The sequence below is a fragment of the Odocoileus virginianus genome, chromosome 5, assembly GCF_023699985.2.
Source record: "Odocoileus virginianus isolate 20LAN1187 ecotype Illinois chromosome 5, Ovbor_1.2, whole genome shotgun sequence".
NCBI classification, from domain to species: domain Eukaryota; kingdom Metazoa; phylum Chordata; class Mammalia; order Artiodactyla; family Cervidae; genus Odocoileus; species Odocoileus virginianus.
The window spans coordinates 52,576,536-52,604,322 of NC_069678.1; the positions used below are offsets into that span (position 1 = coordinate 52,576,536).

A 27,787-nucleotide genomic window follows, 5' to 3' on the forward strand; every position below is an offset into this window, starting at 1 on the left:
TATATCATAAGACTTTTTGGTATAATTTAAGTATTTAGGTTAGAGACAGAAGAAATGGTAAATATAAACTTCTGTTATATAATAAATGTTCTATTGAAACTTTTAACCAACAACATTTATATTTTTGGTCCTGCTTTATTACCTGGTGGTAACAATTTACACTTACTCTCAGGGCAGCAGAACACACATTCAGCTGCCCCATAAATGAAGAGTTGCAGCCAGAGGAAACTCAGTGATCTCTCATTTATTTTAATGACACATGGCAAAGGTGGCTGGGATGAAAAATAATATGCCTAAAACTCACAAATCACCAGTTTGATAATTTATCACCTAAATCTAGATTTCCTAACTATTGCTACTGAAGCCCATAGAAAAAAATATGCTTATTAACATAAATTATTTTTAAAAGAGAGGTAAAAAAAAAAATAATGGGCTTCCTTGGCAGATAGTAAAAAATCTGCCTGCATGTGGGAGATTCAGGTTTGATCCTTTGGTTGGGAAGATCCCCTGGAGAAGGAAATGGCAACCCACTTCAGTATTCTTGCCTGGATATTCTATGGACAGAGGAACCGTGCCGGCTACAGTCCATTGGGTCACAAAGAGCTGGACACAACTGAGCTACTAACACACAAAGAAAATAATAACAGGAAAGAAATTAATTTTATTTGAAAACTAGTAAATAATTATAAATAGATTGAGTCCTATATATGTTTACTTCCAATATCTAAGATTCAGCCACTGCTCATATCTAATTTTATCACTCCTATATTTCATATCTATCTCTTCCTTTCATTTCCTCTGCCATTTGTGAAACTCTGCTTTTCATTACTTATCTAGATCACTGCAACAACTGCTTCACCAGTTTCTTGACTTTCTGCTCAAGCTGATCTTTTACAAAGATGCTGAATTAATCTTGCCATAATACAGTCCCTAATTTCTGATTCCTTGCTCAAATATTCTCAGTGCCTCCTTCTTGCTTTTAGAGCAAAGTCTAAACTGCTTTACTCTAGCATTTAATAATTTCTGTGCTCTTGTTTCAATTTATTTTTCTCTCCCAACAGTCCTCTTCATACATTACATACACCAAATACATTTATACATTTCATCCACTGAAGTGAAACTATTCAGTACTCCTATACATGCCTTTAACTTTCTAACATCTATTTTTTTCACATCTTCCCTAAGCCTGGGATGCTCTTCCAAACTCTATCCATCCTTTAGGGTCAAGCTTGAATGTTACCTCTTCCATAAAGTTGTTTTTAAATTCTTCAGAAGTAATTTTTATTCTTTCTGAAATTTTACAGAAAATATTTCACTATCTCCTTAAAATAACTTATTGGTTTATATCTAAAGTATATTGAGTACTGGAGTCTGTGGCAGTTTTACCTGGCTCTGTCATGCCAAGTATAAAGGCTTTGAACATAGTAGATACTCAAGTAGTTGCTGAACAAATGACTGGCATAATTAATGAATATTTAGTAGTTTCAGAACTGTGGACTTTGTATAAAGGGTCATACATGGGACCTATGTGAACTTCATTGACAACCATAAAATAAACATATTGATTTTGAATAATCTGACTTGTTTTATAAACTAGTGATTTATTAAATTTTTCCACCTTTTCTCCTTATCATCTCTGGGATTATAGAGAGATGGCCCAAGGAGCTCCCTCTTTGGCAGTGAGAAATGAACAGTAGAGAAATGAATTTTCTACTGTACACTCAGCCTCTGACTAAAGCTGTTCCATTTTGTATATCGGCCTCCTTGTAAGACTTTGCTTAGAGAAAGCATTCACTGCTAAAACAAACAAACAAAAAACCTTGGGATTCCAACACTGAGACACAGTAACTCTCTATTTGCTTCAAGTCTCCATTCCACATGAAAACATCTTCATGTGATAGTGATGTAAATGAGCTGCTGTGTTTTGGCTGAGTTTGTTCTTATAAGAAAAATACCAAAGAGTTAGCATAAAATAGTATTTCAGACAATTTTATATCAGGTCTTCCTACAATACCTAACTTTGCAAGAGACATGATATTCTATAATGGTCATTGATCTCAATCCTTGATCTGACTCTAGTGGCCTGAGAACTAGTTAGCTGTTGAATTTTACAGATGTTATAATCTTTCTGGATATTTTTCATAGCTTCGAAAGACCCCTGAGAAGCAGTTATACAGCTTTATATTTCTATAAAAGACAATGGCACAACATTCTATTGCCTAGGCTAAAGGTAGCCCATCCCCTCACCCACAGAATAGAAAATTGTATTCTACAATAAATATAAAACATATCTTCACTGAAATCTATCTTAGACTCCTGGTCAGTTACACAATTTCAGGTTCATTATTTAGGGGAAAAAATACCTGTTTAAGTCACGGTGAATAATTGGCTGTGTCAAGTTGTGAAGGTACTCCATACCTTTGGCAACATCTACTGCAATGATTAATTTTGACTGCAAATCAAGTATCCTAGAATTTAAAAATAGATTTAATGAGGATGAAATGGTCAAATCCAATACTACATCTTTTAAAAGAAAGCAATAGTGTGTGTAATTTTTTATTCTGTACAATTTCAGCCTTTTTTGCTTGATTGAAGGTTGGGCTAAAAACTCAACAAATGTGGAAAAATAGCTTTTCTACACCTGATAATGCTTAACTATAGATCAATTCATATACCAATCCCTCTTATTTAAACATTCAACTTGATTTTATAACATTTGTAATATTACACTTAATTTCTTTATAATAACATAAAAAGGAAATCTAATCCCTGAGTAAAAATCACTCTCTAATTACCATATGCATAGATCTAGGAAGTGAATTCAAATTAGACTTGTACAAGATTATTCTTTCTTAAAACTTTAAAAAATAAATACTGCGACCCCTGGTAATTATTTTATTCTGAGCTCACACATATCTGCTTTCCTGGTACGTCAAATTTAGCCTAATTATTCAGTTACTAATTTAAATTCCTTGAATTTGTTATCTTAAACTGGATTCTTGTTAAGAAAACATAGAAGTCTTTCTATTCATTAAAAAATAATTATTGGGCATAAATTATTAGCCATCTTTAGAATGCCCCATTTCCTAGAACTCGGAGATTTCAGAAAGTAAAGGCTCATCTAAGCAGAAAGCATATGAGGTGTTGTAACTGTAATGACATGCAAAATGATAAATCAGTGACCTTACCTCTTCTGCTCATGGAGCAGGGAGAACAGGGAACCCCCGGATATGTACTGCGTAACAATGGCGAACTGGCTGGGGTCATTCAAGCAAGCACCCACAAACTGAACGACACATGGGTGATTGAGCCGGCAGAGGATGGACACCTCTCGGCAAAACATATCCACATCCGACTTGGAGCAGTAGGTGTTGGCCCGGTAACTGGAAATGACAGCAAGAGGAAGTCTTCAGTCATTAGATGAATCAAAACAAGGGGCTCACCATGCATATACTTTTCAACGTTTACTACTCAGATGCTAAAATTTCTCATTTGCTGGCTTACCGTTTTATAGCCACTATTTTATTTCTGCATCGTCCTTTATACACTTTCCCAAAAGAACCTAAAATTGTGTAAGACAAACACGTAAACACATGTTATCATATGGAGCTCATTAAACTGCAACAGACTAGTATTTTCTTAAGTTACCTGAGCCGATAATCTCATGGAACTCAATTTCTGAGAGCTGAAGATGGAAATGTGAAGGCAAGCCAGCCCTTAAGAGGAGAACATCTGCCTTCTCTGCAAACAGGAATTGTTATTTTATATATTTTAAAAAATAAACAGCAAACATGTGGATGTTTAAACACACATGCACATATATGCTTAACCAAAAACATCTTTCCCTAGTACCATTTAATTGCCAACAAAAACCTTGTCACAAATGATCCCTATCCCCATGCATTAAAAACATGTTAGCTCTCTGCCTTTGCTACCTGACCTTTGTTATCAGAGAGTTTATACCTGATTTGGCCAACCACTACTTGTCTGTATGATGTGGCAACTCTGGAATACAGTTCACATCACATCATGAGAAAGAGTCTTATCTGGTCAATCCCTTCAACCTGTCACACAAAGCTTAGTCAAATAGCCATAAATTCAACCTTAAAGAGATGCCAATTAGGAAATAAGCATGTGAATCATTCAGAAGACACATTCAAAGCCAGAAATAATGTTTTAGAATTTCAAACTCTAAATAATTCAATATAAATTTATAGTTGTATACATTTTACTTCCCTAATTCAGTGGTATTAATTTCTGTGTGTAGTATACATTCAGAAAGTTCCCAAAGTATTGCTTATTTGGGATCTCTTGAAAAATAATTTTTTTTTCAGTTTTTTTCCCTATGACATACCTGTTACCAATTCTTATGAAAGATATTAATAGTTACAACTTAACTGTCATTAAAAATACAGAAGTCTATGAGAATTTGATCTTCTTTTAATATTCATATGGAATTCTCACTGTTACACCTTCATGAACTAAGAGGACATATGCAAAATAACAGCAGATGAGGTTAATTGTGGAAAGAATGATCTGCTAATAATATTACTTATGCCTGCAAAATAGTCATTTGTAATATGTAAGACAAAATAGGAAGTTACCATATTTGAGACAGTAATTACTCAGTAATAAAATATAACAATTGTCCCATGTTAAAATACCTTTTGTCATGCTTTTAATCTTCCCCAAAGGAGATGGAACAGACACATAGGAGCCATCTGAAATCAAATTATATTATAGAGTTAAAAGTAGCAAATGGTTTTTCCTACATAAAAGTTGAGCATTATGCAAAGAAGCACATAACAAAAGAAAACTTGCTAATAACACCAAATGAGAGTATAACTTAAGCCCAGGTCTTCCCAAGGATACTAAAACTGTACAGCAAGTATCTATTTAGAGTGTACATAAAATGATTAAGAATAAAAAACCAAGGTCTAGCAGACTCCAGCAAATTTAATTTGTGTCTGAATATGAGTATTCTCTGTCCTGTCTTAATAGATTGCTGAAAGGGAAAATGACTGCTCAGTTTATTAGGCCTTCCCAGGCATGTACCAGCCTCATAAACACCCAGTCCAGGGGATGTAAAACTTGGAGGAACTGCAGATGGGTGAGTTAGAAAGTAGCCTAAGTGGGGGCTTCTTTATTTTCAGCCTTAGCTCAGACATAAGTTTTCTTAAAATAAAGCTAATTGATAAGCCTTCCTCCCAGACCCTAAAAATGTTGCTAACAGAAACACAGGTTTACCTTTAGCCACAATATCACTACAATGAAAATTTAAAAAGAAAGAGGGTACCTCCTCCAGGCTGAGAATATTCATTACAGGGCAATTCATCCTGAGGTCGCTTATAATGTTTCAGAAGTGTGACAATTGCATCATGTCCTTTATGAAAAGACAAAGAAGGGCAAAGGGTCTTAATTCTTATTTGATCTATTCAGCTCACCATCTAATTGCAAAATAACCAGAGATAGTTGAAACACGATGAATCTTAAGAAGTAATACACTGCAATAGGAATTGAGTACTTTCATTCATGTAGTCATTCAAAATAATTCATTAAGCCTCCACTATCATTTTGTAACATATAAAAACATTGAATCACAAAGTCATATACCTGAAACTAATATAATATTGTAAGTACACTTCAATTAAAAAAAAAAGACTGCTATATGTGAGGCACTATTTCAAGCACTATGTTGGGTATGGGGGATGCAATGAACAAGGCAACTGTGGTCCTTCTCTAAGGAAGTTTAGTGTAATTGAACAAACAATAAGAATTATAGAATTCTAAATGAGTAAACATCAAGTGCAATGGGAGTATATAAAAAGATCATGATTAGAAGAGTGAAAAGTACATTTGGTAACCAGGAAGGAGAAATTTATTTGCTGTGACCGAGCATTACATTTGACTGGCAATTGCAGTATAACAGGGCATTAAGATAATTTCCACAGATTCCTGTGGCAGGAGACAGCTGGCTGCCTACCAGTATTTGCAGTTTCCATTCACAGAGTGAATTTGTCACTGAGAATGGCTGCCCATCCAGGGACAAAAACTCTGTATCCCCATTGCATCTAACTGTGGCTTTGTGACAAATACCCATCAAGTAAATATGAGCAAAAGAGATGTCATTTCCAGGTCTGGACTTTGAGAAATAAGTGAGTCTTCTCTCCTCTCGCTATTTGCTAGCTGGATGTGGAGGGCTCTGAGACCATATGGGAGGGGAAAAAGCAATCCACTGACCAGAAATGCCTACCCTGAACTGTAACATGACTGAGAAATAAATTTCTATTACATAATACCACCAAAATTCGGGAACTTGTTAATTGTACTATGAACTTAAAATTACAAAGAATAAAATGTCAAATCCTTCTTGAGTAGACAGACAATTTTCAATAGAACTAAACTTTGATACTATTTTATGCTTTAACTGTGAAAATAATCTACTGTAGCTAATTTATACAAGAAGAAAACAAAGTCAGCCTTAAAGACCCTGCCAAGAGACTTGTGAATTGCAACAGAACTCATTGTATAAAGGGCAAAATTTAGAAACTGAAAAAGTATAAGTGCTTATCTATTATGAAGGGTTCATAGTTAACATGGCTTCAGATACATTTAGCTAGAATATAGAGAATATGCTGTGAATTGTGCCTGCTTATTAAATCCTCCTTTCAAAAAAGAATTAAAATTAATAGAGCATGAAGGATCATGAGATAAAATGATTAAGATATTTATCAGCACTAAGAGCTTTTCAAAATTCAACATTTCAGATCCAGATTCCTCAAAAAAGTAAAAAAAAAAAAAAAAAGAATTGTAACTATGATTGTTTAAACTTGTAGAAAAACATATCTACAGAGTTAACAATTAGTGTCCATTATCTTATCATCTGTAGCAGATCCATGATTTTCACAAATCATCGACACAGGTGAGGAGGGCATGGCAAACCACTTCAGTATTCTTGCCTGGAGAATGCCATGGACAAAGGAGCCTGGTGGGCTACAGTCCATGGGGTTGCAAAAGAGTCAGACATGACTGAAACAACCTAGCATGCACACATGCGTGATGAAATAATGGGAAACTAGTACCATCAATATTCTTTTACTGGACTCTCATGTGCTCACAATCAGGGAAACTGCAAAATATGAAAGACATAAGCCAACACCTGCTGGCTTTCTAAAGAAAGAGTCTACTAATCAGAAAGAAGAGATAAGGTAAAGAGCCTCAAATGGGAGAAAGCATGACATGTTCAGAAAATGAAAGATGGCCAGTTTGGTTGGAGCATCACAAGCAAGGATGAGTGGTCCAGATTTAGCTGGAGAAGTGGATGAGTGCACATCATGTGGAGGAGTGCTTTTCAGACTTAATTTTGTGTACAAGAATCACCTGGAGGGCATGTTAAACCACAGATACCTAAGCCCTACTCAGAGATTCTGATTGAAAAGGCCTCTAGTGGGATCTGAGAGTTGCTTTTCTAACAAAGTCCCCGGTGAGGCTGATCAGTAATCCACACTTTAATACTACTGATGTGGAGCTTTACAGCTTATAGGTGAGGATAAGGAGTCTGGATATTAACACAGAGAAGATGGGAGACTGCTGGAAGATTTTGATTAATTGAAGGGCATGATTTGTTTTTACTTTTCAAAAATATCCTTGTTTATAGATTAGAGGTGATGAGACTTCTTCATAAGGCTGTCGTAAAGATTAAGAGAGATAATAGATGTAATATGCCTAAGAGTTCTAACACATAAATATGCCTTTTGGATTTTTTCACTGCTTTCTTGCCTTACCATTTTGCTTCAAGAATTGTAAATGAACTTGGAACCTCTTTTTTTGGAACTTCAGATAAATTTTCTAAATCAGTCAGTTCAGTTCAGTCCCTCAGTCGTGTCTGATTCTTTGCGACCCCATGGACTGCTGCACACCAGGCCTCCCTGTCCATTGCCAACTCCTGGAGTTTACTCAAACTCATGTCCATTGAGTCGGTGATGCCATCCAACCATCTCATCCTCTGTTGTCCCCTTCTCCCCTCGCCTTCAATTTTTCCCAGCATCAGGGTCTTTTCAACTGAGTCAGTTCTTTGCATCAGGCAGCCAAAGTATTGGAGTTTCAGCTTCAGCATCAGTCCTTCCAATGAATATTCAATACCAGTATAAATACCACTGTATTCATTTTCTTTGCTGCTGCTGTTAATTACCACAGATATGGTGGTTTAATTCAACTCTACTATGTTATAGTTCTGGAGGTCAGAGTCCCAACATGATTCGCACTGGGTTAAAATCAAGCTGTTGGCAGGCCTGAATTCCTCCTAGAGGCCCTAGGGAACATCGGTTTCCTTTCCTTTCCTTTTCCAGTTTCTGAAAGTGAAAGTGAAGTAGCTCAGTCGTACCCAACTCTTTGCAACCCCGTGGACTGTAGCCTACCAGGCTCTTCCCTCCATGGGATTCTCCATGCAAGAATGCTGGAGTGGGTTGCCATTTCCTTCTCCAGGGGATCTTCCCAACCCAGGGATCAAACCTGGGTCTCCTGCATTGAAGGCAGATGCTTTAACCTCTAGAGGCCACCAAAATTCCTCAGCTTGTGGCCCCCTTTCTATATCCTCAAAACCATCAACAGCTGGCTGAGTCTTTCTCACATTCTATCACTCTGGCTTCTGCTTACATTTAAAGAGCCCAATGTTATATTAGGCCCATCTGGAAGATCCAGGTTTATTTTCTCTCTCTCAAAGTCAGCTAGTCAGCAGCCTTAACTCCCCTTTGCCACTTTCTACGTATGGCAGCATACTCACAGGTTCCAGGGAACAGGACCTCAGCATCTTTTGGGGGTATTGTTCTGCCTATCAACTCAAATCTCAGTGTGCTTATGTTTGCATGTTGGTACTGCTTTTCTTTCTTCTCCACTGCTAATGACCATTTGCGCCTCAGGCTAATTAGCACCACCACCAAGAATTTCCCACAGAATTAAAGCACCCCTTCATCTGTCCCACTGCTAGATTCTTAGGCTCTAAGGTTTTATCTGCTTCTATCCACACTGTCTGATCCTACTTAAATAAGACCTGTGATACTTTTGAAATTGTTATTTTACTTAATTTGATTTTTAAGTGTTTGGGACCAGGAAGAACAGAACAAACCAAAAACAAATCTTTTTCTTATTTCTGTTTTTCCTGAGAGAGGCTCCTCTGAGGAAAGAAAAGAACCCAAACCACAAGCACTTACCCAAGCACGACAAAGCTCAAATCACAGAGCCCACCTCGTCGCCAGTCTCAGCCCCTCTGTTGGACTGACAGTGGCTGACAGCTGAGAGGGCCTCCTGCTTCCCCTAGGGAAGCAGAAAGCCACATCTTGAATCGTGAACGCCCATGTGAGTCCGTGATCACACCCGTGATGTTCCCTTTCATCTCAACAGCTCTCTTGGCTCCACTTGCTCTGAGCAGTTTTAATTTCCTGCCAGCACAGTGGCACAATTTGCTGGCATTTTCCTTAGGATGCTTTTCATCAAGAGCCTAATGAGTGCCTGGGTTCTGGCAGATGATAAGCACGAGGCTGCCAGGGAAATGCCAAGAGGCCCCCTTGGCTCTGGAAGGCATCTCTGCCTAATTTCCCACCTCCTGCTACATGTACGGGCAATTCTCTGCTAGCATCGCTCTGACAAACTACCAGTGTGTACAAAGAAACCTGAAAACCACTAGAGCCCAGTACCCTGATACTTGGCTGTGAGGGGTTAAGCAGAAAAAGGCCTTGATGGAACTCACTAAATGGACTTGTGAGCCAAACTCCTGATAATGGAGATACCCAGATAACCAAGGTACACTAATGGAACACATCCAGAGATAATCGAAGTTCCACTAATTAAATAAAATGTTTTCCCATATCTAAGAATTTACTATCTACATCCAAGTGTTTTACCCAAATAGGAGGTTGCTATGTTATTAGCCTAATGCAGTTATAATAATGATTTGCACTTTCAGACTATTACTCACGGGTGCCCTTGAGGGTTTTGGCATATGGGACTCTTCCCCGCTGGCTTGCAGTCACTTTCATTTCCAGCTCCCTGCTCTTCCAGTCCTGTCTTTATTCCCCAAGCACCAGGCTTCCCCTTTAATGTTTTCTTATGTTCCTTTATTCCTTATATTAGGAGTGATTTCCCCCATAACCCCCTCCCCCCCAACTTTCTGAATAGCTCTTTATTTTAAAACCTAAGTTGTCCTTTAAGGCTACAAGTCCATCCAAAGGGCTGGTACATGGACAATTTAGTATCTGTATGGTGGCCACACACACAAAAGAGGATTCACAATTACTCGAGAAAGGGAGGTACACATTTTATTATTTCCCTGTAAGGTTGTCCCTCAGTCCCTACCATTTCGAACTAGAAACAATGCATGTTGTTCACTGCTATGAGAAATTATTTTAAGAACACAGAGGAAAGCTTGCCATGAAAATCATTTTAAAAACTAGATCTAAAGATTAATGGTGAATGACACCAGTATTAAGACCTTCTCCCTGATTTTCTGACTGTGAGGCCCTGTGGGTCTGAGATTAAGTAGAAAACATGGAGATTTGATCTTGATAAAGAAGCCAAGAAATTCTTATTGATCTCATATGTACCACATGTCCAGGCCATCAAAAGAACAGTTTGGACCTTCTTTATAGCTGCCTCAAAAAATAAAACTCTCACAGCAATGATATAGATGGGGCTTTGCTCAATATTTTGCTATTCCCCCTTACATTTAGGTTAAAAACCATTTTCCAGAAACACTGAAAATTGAGATCAGAGGATGGCTCCTGATGTTTGTTTGCCGTTCAATGGCTCATTTTCCTCCTGACAGTCCTGGTTCCTCACACTGTCAATAAAATCAGAGGGAACAAAAATTTCTGACTTGTGACATGTTCTTCTGACATAAATCTGAAAACTGCTTTAATTTGATATCATGAGAAAGAGAACACACTCCCTGTTTCCCCCATGATTCTTGTTCCTTAATCATCAGGACCAGATAGAATGTCGCTAGTCTCCCTTCATCTTGAGATAAGACTCTACAAGGATGAATACTTTTGGCAAAAGAAAATTTATACAAACCATTTAACATCCTTCTTTCCTCTTTTTCCTCCCTCTGCACTTTGTCTTTATTTCTCCTTCCTTTCTCTTCCACACATATTTACTGAGTGCCCATTAGAGACCAGTTCATACAAGACCTTTCCAGCGAAGCCCTCTGTGACTTTTTCATTTTAAAGAGTGTCCTTTTCCCTGGTGGCTCAGATGGTAAAGCGTCTGCCTGCAATGCGGGAGACCCAGATTCAATCCCTGGGTTGGGAAGATCCCCTGGAGAAGGCAATGGCAGCCCACTCCAGTACTCTTGCCTGGAAAATTCCATGGACCGAGGAGCCTGGTAGGCTACAGTCCATGGGGTTGCAAAGAGTCGGACATGACTGAGCGACTTCACTTTCTTTCTTTGAATTTTTTACTTCCTATCATGTTTCCTTTTTATTTTATTCTTATCACTATTATCTGATCTTTTCTATTTGTTCTCCTTCTTATGACATGTCTCTTCTGCTAGAAATGCAAACTTCTTAAGTGCAGGGAGATATTTTCTCTTTGCTCACTATTTTACCTCAGTTCTGAGTATACTGTCTATCACATATTAGTTTTGTAACACAGATTTTTGAATGAATGAATGAATAGCACAAAGTTCAAGAGTACAATGTTGAAACAGAAACGGCCTTTACTCTTGCAATGTTGTATAGTAGAAAAACATATATATATATTCACTGTGAATTTTGTGTATGTTGTATAGTATAAATATACATATATATTTTTTATATATTTTGTTTATAATACAAATATTTCAGTTTAGTTGCTAAGTCATGTCCAATTCTTTTGCAATCCCATGGACTGCAGCCTGCCAGGCTCCTCTGTCCATGGGATTTCCCCAGGCAAAAATATTGGAATGGGTTTGCTATTTCCTTCTCTAGGGGTCTTTCCTACCCAGGGATCAAATCTGTGTCTCCTGCATTGGCAGGCAGGTTCTTTAGGAAGGAAAGGTAGAAGATGCTGTGAGTGTGCATAATGATGTTATTTTACAATAGGCTGGAGGGGTCAGGGAAGTGTTCCTTGAGGAATTGTCTTTTAAGCTGAACTTGAAAGATAAGCATGAGTTATTAAGCAAAAAGGGAGAATAAAAGCATTTTATCCAGATTAAAAAATTTTGCAGTTCCAGTGAGTAGAAAGAGGAAGTTTATTTAGAATATTCTTTAAAATCTTTTGCCTATTACTTTAAGTATTAGAATTGTGCAGTTAATACAAAAACCTACAATATTAAAAAAAAAAAATCCCCACAGAGAAAACAGATATCAGTAATAGTGTTCTTGAAAGGATCAACTATATTATGACTGATTGTATACGATGTAGTGAGATACTTAATAGAATGTTATGACTGAAATATCTCCTCATTCTCTATTTCACGTCAACAAATGTGTATTGAGCAGCTATTAGGAATCAGCCATTGAATTAAGGTTTTGGAAGACAAAGATTAATAGCCCAAATGTTTGTTCTCAAAAAGTTAAGGGGAATAATGTTTCAACCTGAGATAGAAGTATGAGTATGGCACAATAAAACACTAAGAATAGACATGTATACTAGGCTGGAAGGTCAGGGGAAAGTTTCTAGAAGACAGGATCCATAAACTTGAGTCTTGAAGGTTAAGTAGGAATCAGAAATTTAAAGTGAAGTGGAGTAGGCAAGGTGGAAGGGTATAGAGAAAGAGAGAATGGCATGAGAAAGATTTAGAAAACTGGAATAACGACGTGTGTAGGGAGGAGCAAGTAATTTTGCATAGCTATTGTGTGAATGGGGTTCGCTGGTAGCTCGGTGGTAAAGCATCCTCCTGACAAGGCAGGAGATGCAGATTCAATCCCTGGGTTGGGAAGATACCTTGGAGAAGGAAATGGCAACCCATTCCGGTATTCTTGCCTGGGAAATCCCATGGACAGAGGAACCTGGAGGGCTACAGATCATGGGGTCAGAAAGAGTTGGAAATGACTGAGTGACTGAGCATGCACCTATACATATTAGAACAATAATTTTAAATTGCTTAACATTTTGATGAGTGATCTTCAAAACTTTTTGCTGTAGTCCTTAAATTTTAAGTTTTCAGTGAATGCTACTATTTGTCATAAATAAGAAATATATACACAACCAAATAACACAAGTGATTTCTATATTCTGGGTCTGGCCAGTGATATCTGGCTTCATGAAAAGGTTTAAAGAGGATACTCATTATCCTGATATGTTAATTTTCATATTTCTTCCTGGACATTAATGCATGTTGTAAGTTAGGAAAGATTTTGAGATTTTAAAGTTTTGTGGAGCATGACTGTATCTCTTCTGAGGACTTAATAGCTATCACTATTTTTATTGAGAATCTGTAATCCAAACATTATTTCTTATTCCTAACCCATTGCAGAATTCTATAGTTATAATTTATTTATTTAAATTTGAAGATTAAACCTCAGAGGGATTAAATAACTTGCCCAAGGTCATTCAATAATAAATGTGGAATTTGGATTTAGATTTACTTGATTCTAGAGTGAGATGGTTAGGTTGATCTGTGTCATAAGACAGACTTCTGTTTGGTATCAGATTTCCACCGAAGAGCTATGTGGTTTGAACTAGTGTGACTTAACACCTCAAAATCACAAACATTTTATCTGTAATACAATTATAATACCAATTTAAAGGGTTATTTTGATAAATTATATGTGTGTGTGTGTGTGTGTATATATATATATATATATATATATATATATATATATATGCAAATGTGGGGCTTCCCGGCTGGATCAGTGGTAAAGAACCCATCTGACGGTGCAGGAGAGGTAAGAGACTCGGGTTTGATCCCTGGCTTGGGAAGATCCCTTGGAGGAGGGAATGGCAACCCACTCCAGTATTCTTGGCTGGAGAATCCCAAGGACAGAGGAGCCTGCGGACTACAGTACAAGGGGTCGCAAAGAGTTGGACACAGCTGAGCAACTGAGCATGCATTCATGCATAAATGCATATGTAATAAGTGATTAACGAGTGTGAAGTTCTCTTAGACTATTTGTATTAATGTATACAGTTTCACATATAGTTATTATGTTTCAAAATTTTTTGTATTATCCCCCTACAAGAATAAAGGTTCTTCCTATTTTAATGAGAGTTGGTATTATTTTTTTTTTAAAGAGAGAGAGTTAACTTAACATGTAGAAGGATAACCCGGAGACAGAAAATTGCACATAGAATTTTAAACACCACCTAAACGTTCTGTTTATTCCTTTCTTTACCTCATCCCAATCCACACTAGCATAATAAACTATGCTTATTAAACTCAGTAACTAAACTCCAAGTAGGTAAGAATTCAATATAGAAAAAGACTGGGAGTTTATAATCCAAGGATGAAGATTTATCAAAAAATTTAATGAAGTCACTTCTCCTTCCTTCTACTCCTCCCTCACCCTTATCTCTTAGTTATTTTTTAGTGGCTGAAAACTGTAGAAACTCACAACTATAAGACTTCATTACTTTTAGAAAATACACTATGGTACGTTTACTATAAATAATTCACACCATACTACACTTGTCAAAAGGAATGAACAAAGTATATATCATGGTACAGGAGCCTTGATTTTTATTGTTTTTGCTCACTTACTCACTAATTTTCCAACTGCAGCTCCCTGTCACTGTGAATTAGAATAGTTCTGCCATATACAAATATTGTATTCCGGGTAATTAGATATTGGGAGAGGAGCCTCTGTAAATTACTTTAACTGGTGTCAGTACTGAAGCAAATAAGAAGTTTTTAGTTCTGTTTCTGGTTTGGGTTATTTTCTGACCCTAAACAGCCTGACATAAAAGAGTGCTTTTCTTTGTCAAATGCAGCCTTTTCAAATCTAACTGCCAGACACACTATTGAGCTATGTGTTCAATTCTAATTGGTTGAGATCTTTTCAATTTGGCAGTTTCATCTTTAATGCAATGGATGTAAGATTATGTGTGGCTCTTTTCAATGAGTTTTCCATACTGGTGATTAGGGCAGCGGATTTGGACATAAGCAGGCTGCTGGCTATTTCTTCTGGCCAATTTAAATTGATTCATACAAGTCCTTTGTATCCCAGGGGAAGGGCAGAACAAATACCAGTGAGTGAACCAGATATGGCTACTCTCAGAAGAGTAAAAAAGAAGAGGGAGGACAGACTGGGGAGAGGAAACACTAAGTATTGTAAAATTGGAGCTCTGAGCAGTCTGGCAGAGAAATATTGAAACTTAACCAGTAGGCTCTCTATAGAACCAAGGTCACTGGGAAAATTATTTCCAAGATTGATTTTGATATATTTAGGTTAAAAGGACTAGGTAAATAGAAAATATTCTTCATACTTGATCCCACAGGGAGCCATAGTGAGCAAACTCTTTTCTAAAGTATTCTAAAAGACAGTAGATAATTATTTCAGAACTCCAAAGCAGCTGTAAATGTGTGATAACAGAATAGCAGAGAGGGTCAGCTAACAATTTTGTTTGGGACAGATGAAAAATTGGCCTTAGAATCACTCAGAGATGAGTGCTGTTGAGAAAGTCTCCTAGTTTTCTGTTTCGAAAGTGCACTAGGAGGAGCTATTCAAACAGGGCACATCCAAAAGTAATCCTTTCAAACACACAGTCTCTGGTTATAAAGCTCTCTTCTGGGTTTTCTCTTTTAAGGACTGCATACAGGGTACAGGCAAACCATGGTGGGGTCACTTCTATTATACATCATCTCTATTTCATGAAGAAAGAACTCCAAGTGAAGTTTTAGTGCTTTTTCAACTCCATTTCAGAAAATCCAGATCAATTAATTTGGTGACTCCCTCTCTGAAGGAGAATGTAAACTATTTATCCAAAGAAAACAGGGACAGTACACTGCTGACAATATTTTAACAAGGACATTCCAATCCTCCCTGAACACATGAAAACAAAGAAACGTTTCTCTAGCAAGAGAAAATAGCAACAGTTTTATTTTGTTGGTTTGACTTGCTTTGCCCTAGAACATATGCAAAACATCCATCTGTCTCCTGGGTGGTAACATTCAATTTGTTAAAATTCATAGTAATAATGAAATGCAACACTGACGCCTGCCACATTAGTTGAACAAATAAGGGTGACAAGTATGGCATATGTTGCAGAGACCAGTGGGTAAGTCCTCTAAGCTAAAGGATTTTTGTTGTTGTCTTTTGGTAGGAAATTTAGGAGCTTCCACAATGATTCAAGGTTTTATAAAGTATAGAACTCCATAGAAAATAAAAGTAAAGCCAGTTTTCAACCATCATTCTTAATCAACTAAAAATAAACAAAGCCAAACCCTGTGAAGAGCTGGCTGCAGCAGCTATTTCTGAGCTGTCTTCTGGAAGACTAATGCTTTGTAAAGTCTTTCTCTGAAACTCAGATTTCTTGAGAGATATTATCTGAGAGTCACTGGAATTAATGCAACATAACTAGAACTTAGTAAGGCCTCCTGAGGTTTCAGAACAAGTAAAATTTTCCAACTGACACACAAATACAAAACTACCTGGACTTCCCTTTATACAAATGAGAAGGCAGTTATACCTGACAGAAATGTACACAAATATTCATCAGAAGATATGTATGTTATATGTACATGTATAACAGCTGTGTTCCTAATAGTTCTCAATTATCCAGATACCCTGAAACAGCAGAATGAATAAATTGTAATATATTTAAAAATAATACCATACAATAAGAATGAATGATTTGGAGCTACATGCAACAATATGGATGAATCTTGCAACTCATTGGGCTAAACAGGTCAGACATTAAGACATATACATCACAGCATTTCATTTATATTAAGTACATGTGTGCATGTTCAGTAGCTTCAGTTGTGTCCGACTCTTTGCGACCCTATGAACTGTAGCCTGCCAGCTCCTCTCTCCATGAGATTCTCCAGGCAAGAATACTGGAGTGGGTTGCCATGCCAGGGGATCTCCAGGCAATCTTCCTAAACCCGGGATTGAACCCGCATCCATATTAAGTACAGAAAGAGGTAAAGCTAATCTATGTCTGAAGAAGGCAGTGATACCATTTTTGGTGAGTGAGCTGAAGACAATGTAAGTGGGGCTTCTTGGTGTGGATCATGTTCAGTTTCTTCATCTGAATGCTTAATGAGTTCAGTTAGTGAAAATTCTTTGAGCTATAATGTACAGACAGACATATGTTTGTGTGTGTATCTGTATTTATACAATACTCAAAAAGTAAAAATTAACAGGTCTATATCTTAACTCATGCCTTGTTATTACATGTCTTTTCACTTTTCTTTTTTGTAAAGTAACTTGTATATTATTTCCTCACTAGCAGTCTTCAGGTCTATATGCTTTTCTTTCTCCTTGTCTATGTGCTTACAATAGCTCTCTATTTCTATCCAGCAAACCTCATCTCTCCTTTCATCAATGGACTTTCATGTCCTACTTCAGATGGAAAATCTTTTAGATCACCTTGACAGCCTAAGAAATCTTCCAGTTTAGTAACTGTTCTTGTAAGCATGGTGTTCTAATACTTAGAAACATAAGAATACTTCTTTACATACTTTGAACATCCTAATAAGGAAATACAAACATCAAAATCTGATATATTTTACAGTATTAGTTGTATCTCTCTGATTTCAATACTGTTCCATCTCACCTGAAGATTTAAACTCTGAGTTTACATGGTTTATATAGAGCTCGCTTAAGAAGTATAATATATCGTAATAAAAATGACAAAATGATATTTTACCTTCTGATTGTCTCTAGTTTCCTTTCCCTTAAAAGGAAAATTTATTAGTTTTCATTTTCATTCTTTATTTATGGACTACTACTATAACCACTACTATCATTGCCAAAATGCCAAGTATTAGGTATTTATTTTGTGCCAGTCACGGTTATAAGCAATTTGCACATATTATCTCATTTAATCTTTACAATCTTATGAAGTTGCTACTGTCTTCATTTATGAGATGAAAAAACTAAAGTTCAGCAAGAATAAATAACTTGCCCAAGATTAGCATTATAGTTTGATTCAAACCCCATGTTCTTCCAACCCAAGCTTTCACCACTTTGAGCTCAAATAAGTTTATACTTAAGCACTGAACATTGGCTCCCTTACTTTTTCTAATACAGGCATTATTTGTAGGGTTAGACATGACAAATACTCGTTCATTCTTTTTTTGCATTAATTTAATAATTCAAATCCACATCCAAATTCTTCCATACAAGAGGTAAAGACTAACTCTACATCTCCTTTAACAAAGTGATTAACGTTGCCTATCACAATTTTGTTTCTCCAGGAACTAGAGATGTGACAGCTCCCTTCTCTCTTCAAAATGCCAATGCCAAAAGTGACTTCAACTCACCTGCAGCCCTGGAGTTGCCTTCCCTACTGTACTCTTTGATCCACATTCCCAGTGATTCAAATACAATCTCCAAAGGAAATGGGAGTATACAAGTCATGGAAGCAAAAGAACTATTGATGTAGTGATATCAACAGTACTCACAGTTCAATGTTATCACTACAGCAATGCAATGGTGAAAAATATACCTTTTTCATAAGCCCACATCAAACATGTCTGCTCATCTTTTTCACCACTAGACCTGCTTGGATCACAAGCTACCAAATTCATATCAGCTCCATTATCCAGTAAGAACTGAACCAGGCGAATGTGACCATGGTAGCAAGCAGAGTGCAACCCTATAATAGAATAAGAATGAAAATATGAAAGGAGAAAAGGGGAAAACTGAACCTCAATTTTCAAAAGATAGTTATTACCACAAAATAGCATTGTTGCCAGAGATATATAACAAAAGCTGAGTTCTCTGATAGATAATTAATTCTATCTTTGAGAAAACAAGACACTTTAAAGAAAAGAAGTATATACTTGATATACATAGAGACTACCTTTTGCTTAAGCACACTTTTTAGTATTTTTACATCCACTGTAACTACCAGAACAAACATTAGCATCTTTGTATAAATCAAAGAGTAAAGACCTCAAACAAAAAAATTTTTTTTCAGCAGCAAAACAAGGGTAAGACAGTGTGATCAGTGTGTTCCTGATGCAGGTCATAATGGATGCATTGACTGTAAATACTTTTGCACAAAAATGAAGCTGACCAAAGGTCAGTCTGCTTTCCATTATCACCATGCACCATCAATTTAAAAAATGTCATTGATAGAATATTCTTAGTCATTGGGGTTGGCCACTGCCACTGCTCCCCCCACTCTTGACCATACTACTTCTCTTGAGTATTGATATGCATCAGAAACTGTTGTTCTCACCACAGTCTTACCTGTGTGCCCGTCCCTTCCTTGGTGGTTGATGCTTATGACATTCTGATCAAGAAGAAATTTAACCAGGTCAATGCTCTTGCCATAAGTACAAGCACTGCAAAAATATAACACAGGGGAAATAGAAGGCCTCTGTTATGGGCTGAATGTGTGCCCTCCAAATTTAACATGTTGAAGCTCTGACTCCCGTAACCTTACAATATGACTATAATTTAAAGAGGTATAATTTACAGAGGTAATTAAGTGAAAGTGGATTAATTAAGGTGGGCTGGGCCCTCATCAAATATGATTGGTGTCCTTATAAGAAGGGAAGATTAGGACAGGGACAGGAGGACAGCTCATGAAGATACAGAAAAGAAGGCAACCATTGGCAATCCAGAGAGAAAGATCTCAGGAGAAACTAAACCTGACACCTTGATCTTGAATTTTCAGACTCCAGAACTATAAGAAGATCAATTTCTGGTGTTCAAGGTATGTAGGGTATGGTATTTAGTTCTGGTAACCCTAGAAAACTAAAGCAGCCCTGATTTACCCAGGCTATTTTAGATGCTGGTATTTACATAAGAGTGCCAAAAAGCCAGAAAAGAGAGAAGGAGGAAGGGAGAGAAAAGTGGGGGTGATAAGAAAAAAAAGCACATAAAGCAATACAATCCTGAAGATTCTCAAAGATGAGCCTTTAAGAAAGGAGCTGTATAAAATTTCTAGCATTTTCTTATTAATTATTAAATAGTTCTTATGATATGACTTCTTTTTGCAGGGAAACTGAATGGAATGAAGGAACCCAGGAAGGTTCTGAGAAATTTAAATGATACATTACACTTGTGATTACATCTGAAGCAGTAGACAGCCCTGTGAGATCTGACGCTAATTCCAGGTAGATAGTGTCAAAAATAATTTGAACTGGAGGACACCCGCTCAGTGACTCCAGAGAACTGGAGAACTGTTTGGTGTAGAAAACCCTTATACACAGCTGGTATCTTGTGTTTGGAAGTAAGGTACTATGTATTATGGGACAGTACAGAAAAACAGGGTTTTTTCCTTCCAGGTTTGTTCCAGAAGAGGTCGTTCACTGAGTCTTACTCTTTCCTCTTCCTGGGATGACTGCCTAAATCCTTTTTCTATCGTAGAATTTTATTATTTTCTTTAAATAAATGCCACTATTTATCTAGTTGAACTGATGTTCCCTCTATGAAGTCTTTTCATGAACTAAAAGCTGAGTTCATTGTTATCTCCTCTGCTTCTTTGTTAGTTCAGTTTTGTGGCACCTTTCATATTGTGTTATGGTAATGGATAACCTGTGTGTGCTTTGATGCCTTACAACAGAGTTTCCTTAAGGAGAGAAGGGACTGTGTCATGTCAATGTTCCTACCAGCAACAACACAATATAGCTCCTTAATAAGTCTTTCTTGAATAGTTGAGTGAATAAAAAGTCCCTATCTCAGTGTAATAGATCCTATCACCATTAGTTATTTGTATTACAAATAGGACTCTTAACACTATACTTTTAATGTTTGTCTGAATTCCCTCATTGTTTCCTTTCAAAGTAACTATTTACAGGAAATGATAAGTTCTGAACGTACATATATATATATATATATACATATATATATATATGTATGAGTGTGTGTATACAAATGTGTGTACATATAGCATATGAAAACAATAACAGAAATGTACCAAGTGCTATGTGCAAAGCACTGTGATTTGTACATAGAAAAAACCATAGTTGTAGTGAGCTCTTCATGTAAAAGAAGTATTTCTTTTATAAATATGTACTTAAAATGAATAGAATAAAATTTTAATGTTATTCCTAGTAGCCACAGGTTTGCACAAAATTAAACAATTGAATACATACTTTTAACTCACTTCACTAATCTCCTTACATGCAGAGTACATCATGGTGAAATGTTGGGCTGGATGTAGCACAAGCTGGAATCAAGACTGCCAGGAGAAATATCAATAACCTCAGCTATGCAGATGACACCACCCTTAAGGCAGAAGGCAAAGAGCAACTAAAGAGCCTCTAGATGATAGTGAAAGAGGAGAGAGTAAAAAAGCTGGCTTAAAACTCAATATTCAAAAAATGAAGATCATGGCATCTGGTCCCATCACTTCATGGCAAATAGATGGGGAAACAGTGGAAACAGTTACAGACTTTCTTTTCTTGGGCTCCAAAATCATTGCAGATGGTGACTGTAGCCACGAAATTAAAAGACACTTGCTCCTTGGAAGAAAAGTTATGACCAACCTATACAGCATGTTAAAAAGTACAGATAATACTCTGCAGACAAAGGTCTGTTTAGTCAAAGCTGTGGTTTTTCCTGTAGTCATGTATGGATGTGAGAGTCGGACTATAAAAAAGCTGAGCACTGAAGAATTAATGTTTTTGAACTGTGGTGTTGGAGAAGACTCTTGAGAGTCCCTTGGACTGCAAGGCCATTAAACTAGACAATCCTAAGGAAAATCAATCCTGAATATTCATTAGAAGGTCTGATGCTGAAGCTCAAGCTCCAATACTTTGGTCGCCTGATGCGAAGAGCCAACTGATTAGAAAAGACCCTGAGGATGGGAAAGATTGAAGGCAGGAGGAGAAGGGGATGATAGAGGCCTAGATGGTCGGATGGTATCACTGACTTGATGGACATGAGTTTGACTAGGCTTGGGGAGTTGGTGAGGAACAGGAAAGCCTGGTGTGCTGCAGTCCGTGGGATCGCAGAGTAGGAGACGACTGATTGAGTGAACAACACCAATCTTCTCCTGTGGTCAATCTTCTGAAGGTGATGATAATCCTCAGATTATAACTGGTTTCAGTGTGTGCACAGAGTAGCAGAATGATTTGAAAATGAGACTGAGGTGTCAGCCTCCATAAAACTGACCTATTGGAAGAAGAAGACTTGAGTACCTCACAAATATCAGTTCTCCCGATTGCCCCCTTTAGGGGCAAAGTCCATGATCCACTTTGACTGAAGGCATGATCTAAAGAATTCGTGCATCTGTTCTGTGACAGAATGTGTAGAAAGCAGGCAAAATATTTTAGTACTAGAACATGAAGATACATAAAAACACAGGATTTGGAATTAGTCAAGCATTTAATACATAATTTTCTAGCCATAAGAATCTTTGGCAAGTTAGTTTTCTTGAGCTTCAATTTTCTCACTGGTAAAAAAGGGATAGTAAATCCAACTTCATAAAATGGTGATGAGGATTAAATGAAATAATGGATGCAAATCATCCAGCACATATTCACTGTTCCATAAACGGAAGTTGTCTTCACCTCCCCTTTGGCTGACCTCTTTGGCTGGTAAGACAAATCTGGAAATCTAAGTGAAATTTGACACGCTGATGCCTGATGCAGAAGTATAAGCTTAATTTTAGTTTAGTATTAATCAGTAGTTAGTCTCTCATTTCTATTATTCACCAGTAAGGTACAGACACTATATAAATAACACATTAGTCTCAAATACATGTTTTAGATGTTACAAACCAGCCGAGAGATCTGCAATATGTAGGTGAATGTATCTTATATTCAAGGTTTACTCAATTTGAATGACTATGCTTTTACTTAATATGCAAACCAGTAGCCTGTTAATGAGGGTTTTAAATTATATGACTATCTGCCTTCCTTTGGGACATTTTAGGGACTTATGCCTCTTGAGTTTTTATCAGCCCTTTTCTTCCCTCTCTCCTTCTCTTTTCTTTCTTAGTCACAACTTTTCCAAACCTAGATGTTCCTTCAGTGTGCTATTCCAGAGCTCACTCTAAAGGACTCTGATGGATTCCTAGCAAGGAGTTAATGCCTCCTTATGTATCTCAGTGGCCACCCTGACTAAGCTCTTACAGGCTGACAGATGGATGTCTTAGATAGGTAGATACATTTGCACATAAGGTTTAAGTGGTAAGGAAAAAAAATGCTACTTTCGATGCTGATGAATTCTGGTAATGAGATTCTTGTCGGAGGAGGATTACGGGCACTGCTCCTTTTGGCAGCTTTCTGCAGAGTGAAATGGAATAGAAGCAATATGCTTACAGATGTTGACATGCCTGTTGCCTTGGCAACATCAGCCCCCGTCTTTGTGGCTGCTGCCAGAAAGGCAGCATCTGGCTCCGGGCCCATCTGTTGTACTGACTACAGCATCTGCCTCTACCTTTTCTTCCGTGCATCTAGCTTGGACTTCTATCCTCTGTCCACCCTCTGCTCTTGCTCTCGGATTGTAACATCTGCCACTATTCATTCTCGCTTTACGTACATGACTTCTGGCGTCAAAGAGTGTTCTCTTAGTGGCAATTGTGCTTAAATATTCCTTTACCTGTGAAAAGCTGTTTCACTGAAGATGTTTTCTTTAGTCAGACTTTCTATTCCTGATATTTGAATGATTTCCTTGGCAACTTCAAATTTGCCATTGTAGCATGCCCTAGAGTTAAAGAAAATATTTTGAGAATATTGGAAGGTACACACAGTATACTTGAAGTACCTATGGAACAATACATAATACTCACAGGTGCAAAGGGGTGTCTCCATAGATGTTGACAACATGTGGCTGAACTTCTAAATCGCTCTGGAGCATGTACTTCACTATATCATGATGTCCAAAGCGAGAACAGAAATGGAGTGGAACGTGATCTTCATTGTCCTGAGCATTTACTGTCATCAAAAGAAAGGAAAGATATGTTTTAGAGAATTCTCTATTTCTCAGCCTTCTTATGTGTAGTATCAGGGACTTTTCTAAGTACCTGAGAGACTCCTGGAAATTGCCAGTTAATGACAACAATAAAGAAAATTAAGTGCAACCAATTAAAAAAGTTATAATTCTCTTCTGTAGCCTGTTACCACATTACGTGGGCTTTCTTCTAGCTCCCATAAATCTATGGAACACATCTAATCAAATCTACCTTGCACAATGAAAGAGTTCAGGAAACTAATAAGTATCTAAAAGGTACTCATGGCCTTATTTCCACAAATAACACCATTCAAACTGATTATATACTTCCACCCCCCCATGGAAGATGTTAAAAAGTTCAGACTTTGGACAAAGCATCATTTTCCAAATTTTGGCCCAATATATTAGCATGAGGCCTAGTATGCTCTATGTTTATAGTGCTATTTAGGAGGTTCTGATGTTCCCTCAACTGAAAAATGTTATACAAAGCATGGTATAATGAAAAGGCAACAAATGATTCAGACCTCATTAATTGTGTTACCCAAGACAACTGTTTAACATTAACTGCAGTTTTAAATTGTCCAATCGGTAGTGATCATCTGACTTTTTCTTTGTTCAATCCAGCCTTATAACCTCTTCTGACATTTGGGGAATTCCCTATGTTGAAAATACTAACTAGATGCCAAAATCACATTTTACCATTGAAGCTGGAAAAATGCTTTCCAAGTCTCCCTTGCACTTAGGGCACAGGATTAGCACAGGGTGACCATATGTCCCAGTTTAGTGTTCTTACGCTAGCATAATTTTTAATAGCAACGCTTTCACTCTCAACCATGCCCTGGTTGGACGCTTATCTCCAGGCTCTTCTATTCAACACGTTACTTCAGACTCTTACATCAGAGCTGATGACATACAAAAGCAGTCTCTTCTGTTTTGGGAAAGTAGCAGTGGTGGAATAGCTCCATCTAATTCCCAGTAGTAGTGCTTCCAGCCATAGACTGGGAGCCCTGCATTGTTGGTGCCAGAAACACAAGTGCTGGTGTGTATGTTAGCAGAGGTGGCAGTGTGCCTTCAAAGGATTAATTTTGGGGGTGTGATTCTAGACACCATTTCTCACTGTGAGAATGCCAAACCCAGCTTTCTACTCTGTTCTGGGGGAGATTGTATGATAATTGATACCATTTAATATATTTTCTTCATGCTTAAATTAGCAAGCATTAGTTTCCAAATCTGGCAAATAAGAACACCTGATTGACACAGTCATTCCTCAACAATAAATGATCAATATGCACCAGGCACCGTGCTAGGTGTTGTGGATATTGATTTCTTATCAGTTGATGGAATACCATTGTTGGGGAGCAGAGATGCTGAAAGGATTAAAGGAGATAATTTCTGGAAAGTATCTAGCATGATGGCTGTCACATATTAGACATCTAATAAAAATGTCTACTTTCCCTTTTTACTAATTTCCCTCTCAGAAATTTACCAAATGCTAAGGCCAATAAGCTATAAATGCAGAGTCTATGCCCTCAAATAATTTACAATCTAGTTGAATAGTCAATAACTACAGGCCTGAAGTAACACAAGTCAACACCAAGCTGCTAAATTTTGGATTTGCTTTAGCACAATTTTTAAAATGAAACATAATCAGATCAACAGCTCTACAGCCCCTTTTTGTTATTTTATTACTCTGTCCATCTGTATACAGGGCTTTATTCAAAATAGAAAAAAATAGCCCTTAACATTCATTTTCATTGTTATGTGTAATAGAAATCATCCATTGAACCAAAAGAGTTGATGGAAAGATTTTCTTTTAGTAATAAGCAATAAGAAGGAAAAGAAAGGCAAGATACTAGTTTATTTTTTTAAAGTTCAAATAGAATAATCATTTAACATGTAATAAGCACTGATTTAGGCCTGATAGCTGCTATATATGTAGACAATGATTCTTATTTTATTGTTCTGTAAGTACTTAAGCCAAAAAGAAATCTTTAACAAATTTACTGAACTCCTCTCAGGGCTGTTATTGAAAAATGAATCTTTGAATCTTTTATATTAATGAGTAGCTCAGAAGGACACTCTTCCTTCAGAAGAATGTTCCTGGTTGTTTTGATTATCTTCCTTTTTAAGATTCTTTTCCTTTGTTCATATTCTGTTGGAAGTCAGGGAAAGTCAATATCATGAGTCAATGCTTGAGAACAGTAGGGAGCCCAGGGAATCAGGAGGTCACATGAGGATTCTTGAGGTCCAGAGGGGACATTGTAAAACAGAATAAAGCACAATATTCCATTAATTCATGATTTTCCTTTGGCCATCTCTGGCCCCACCCAACATTGTTCTTCTCTAGTTGAATCAATAAACTTCAAAGCAGATTATTTCCTTGATAAATTATTGGCAGTAGCCTGGATGTTATTCCCATCAAAGAAGATATTAATACCAACCAAAGGGATAAGCCAGGAGAAATCTGGATCAGATGCAGAGTTTATATATTATATATAACTCCATTTCTGCTTCAGCCATTCTGATACCTTAATTTTGTCATAGACCAATTTGCAAAGATTAAAAAAACACATACTATTATTAGTATTATCTGGGGAAAACTGACTGTATGAATGACAGTCTATTTGCTCTAACTTAATACATAATTTAGAGATCTAATTAAAGGAAAACTTTAAACAAAGGAATACATGTAAATCATCATTAGAAAAATATGTGGTCACTATTGAAGAGCATATGTGTTCAATACTGTATTTTGCAAGAGAGAGTAGATGAATATATAGGTAGATGGATGCTACTTCCTGTTTATTTCTGCTCATGGATCTTAAAGATAGAATAAATGCTTCCATTAGCACATCCCAATAACTCAACTTCCAAATGTATCTTAAATAAATTTTCAGTAACAAATCTGTGTGATAGCTCTGACAAGATATATTTTTTAAAATAAATTACTTCTTTTTACTGACATGTCCTAGAAACTTTTGTGACTTTTTCTGATATCCAAGTCCATGTTAACAAAATTTTATCTTCATCAGATTACAGAAATTAATAGTTTCTGAACTTAAAATTTTCCATTTTTAACTCTGCAACTCTATTTTTACAAATACAGAAAGAATTTAAATTTGTATCTATATTTTTACAGATACAAAAAGAACTGTATCTCTATTTTCTTTTTATGGAGTCCAGCAATATTTGACTTTTTCAATCTCATTCAACAAGCATTGTATTTCTCCTTAAAGACGACTAGGGACTTAAAACATATGTGACTGAATAGGTCAGTCTCCCAAACATGTTGAGCATGCTTTCAGAATTATATTTTGGTTAATTTTATAACCTTAATTTATTTTCATTTGTGATGTTCTGTTACCATGGAAACATAATGTAAATACCAGATTTCAAATTGTGCTCCTTTTGGGGTTATTCATTTACTCCTCCCCTTATGTCCATTAACCACAGGCAAGGTTCAGATCTAAAATAAATCATCTGAAGGCTTAGATATATCTTAGAGTAAATGAACTAGCTGATAATAAATCTTGTGCAGCATCCACTAGCACTAAAGATTTTCCGGTTTATTCTTTGCGATTGGTTTAAGTGCAAAAGGGACTTAAATATCACGTGTGTATTAGAAGGAAATACAATGCTTAAAAATCTGAGTCATGTCTCTTGATTTTTTTTTTTAAATGATTGAGTAGGAGGCATTAGAGTGCTTCTGTGAGTCTGAAAGAAAATGCTAAAAATGATATCATATGATGCTGGTATGTACGGGGAATATGGGTGCAGCACACATTTCAATGCCT

At 36.8% G+C, this 27,787-nt stretch overlaps 1 protein-coding gene across 3 annotated transcripts in view; it reads right to left on the reverse strand.

Moving 5' to 3' along the window:
* Positions 1-27,787, reverse strand: part of TNNI3K (TNNI3 interacting kinase) — a 341,514-nt gene that overhangs the window by 185,921 nt on the left and 127,806 nt on the right. For 2 of the 3 annotated variants that reach the window (XM_070467925.1, XM_020877709.2), the window contains 10 exons: positions 23,833-23,977; positions 23,643-23,747; positions 19,338-19,432; positions 18,589-18,738; positions 5,297-5,383; positions 4,665-4,721; positions 3,649-3,741; positions 3,505-3,562; positions 3,189-3,383; positions 2,364-2,468 (listed from right to left, as the gene is read on the reverse strand). In XM_070467925.1, the coding sequence (XP_070324026.1) occupies positions 2,364-2,468; positions 3,189-3,383; positions 3,505-3,562; positions 3,649-3,741; positions 4,665-4,721; positions 5,297-5,383; positions 18,589-18,738; positions 19,338-19,432; positions 23,643-23,747; positions 23,833-23,977 (1,090 nt within the window). The remainder of the gene's footprint in view (positions 1-2,363; positions 2,469-3,188; positions 3,384-3,504; positions 3,563-3,648; positions 3,742-4,664; positions 4,722-5,296; positions 5,384-18,588; positions 18,739-19,337; positions 19,433-23,642; positions 23,748-23,832; positions 23,978-27,787) is intronic. The other variant, XM_070467926.1, reaches the window with a different exon arrangement.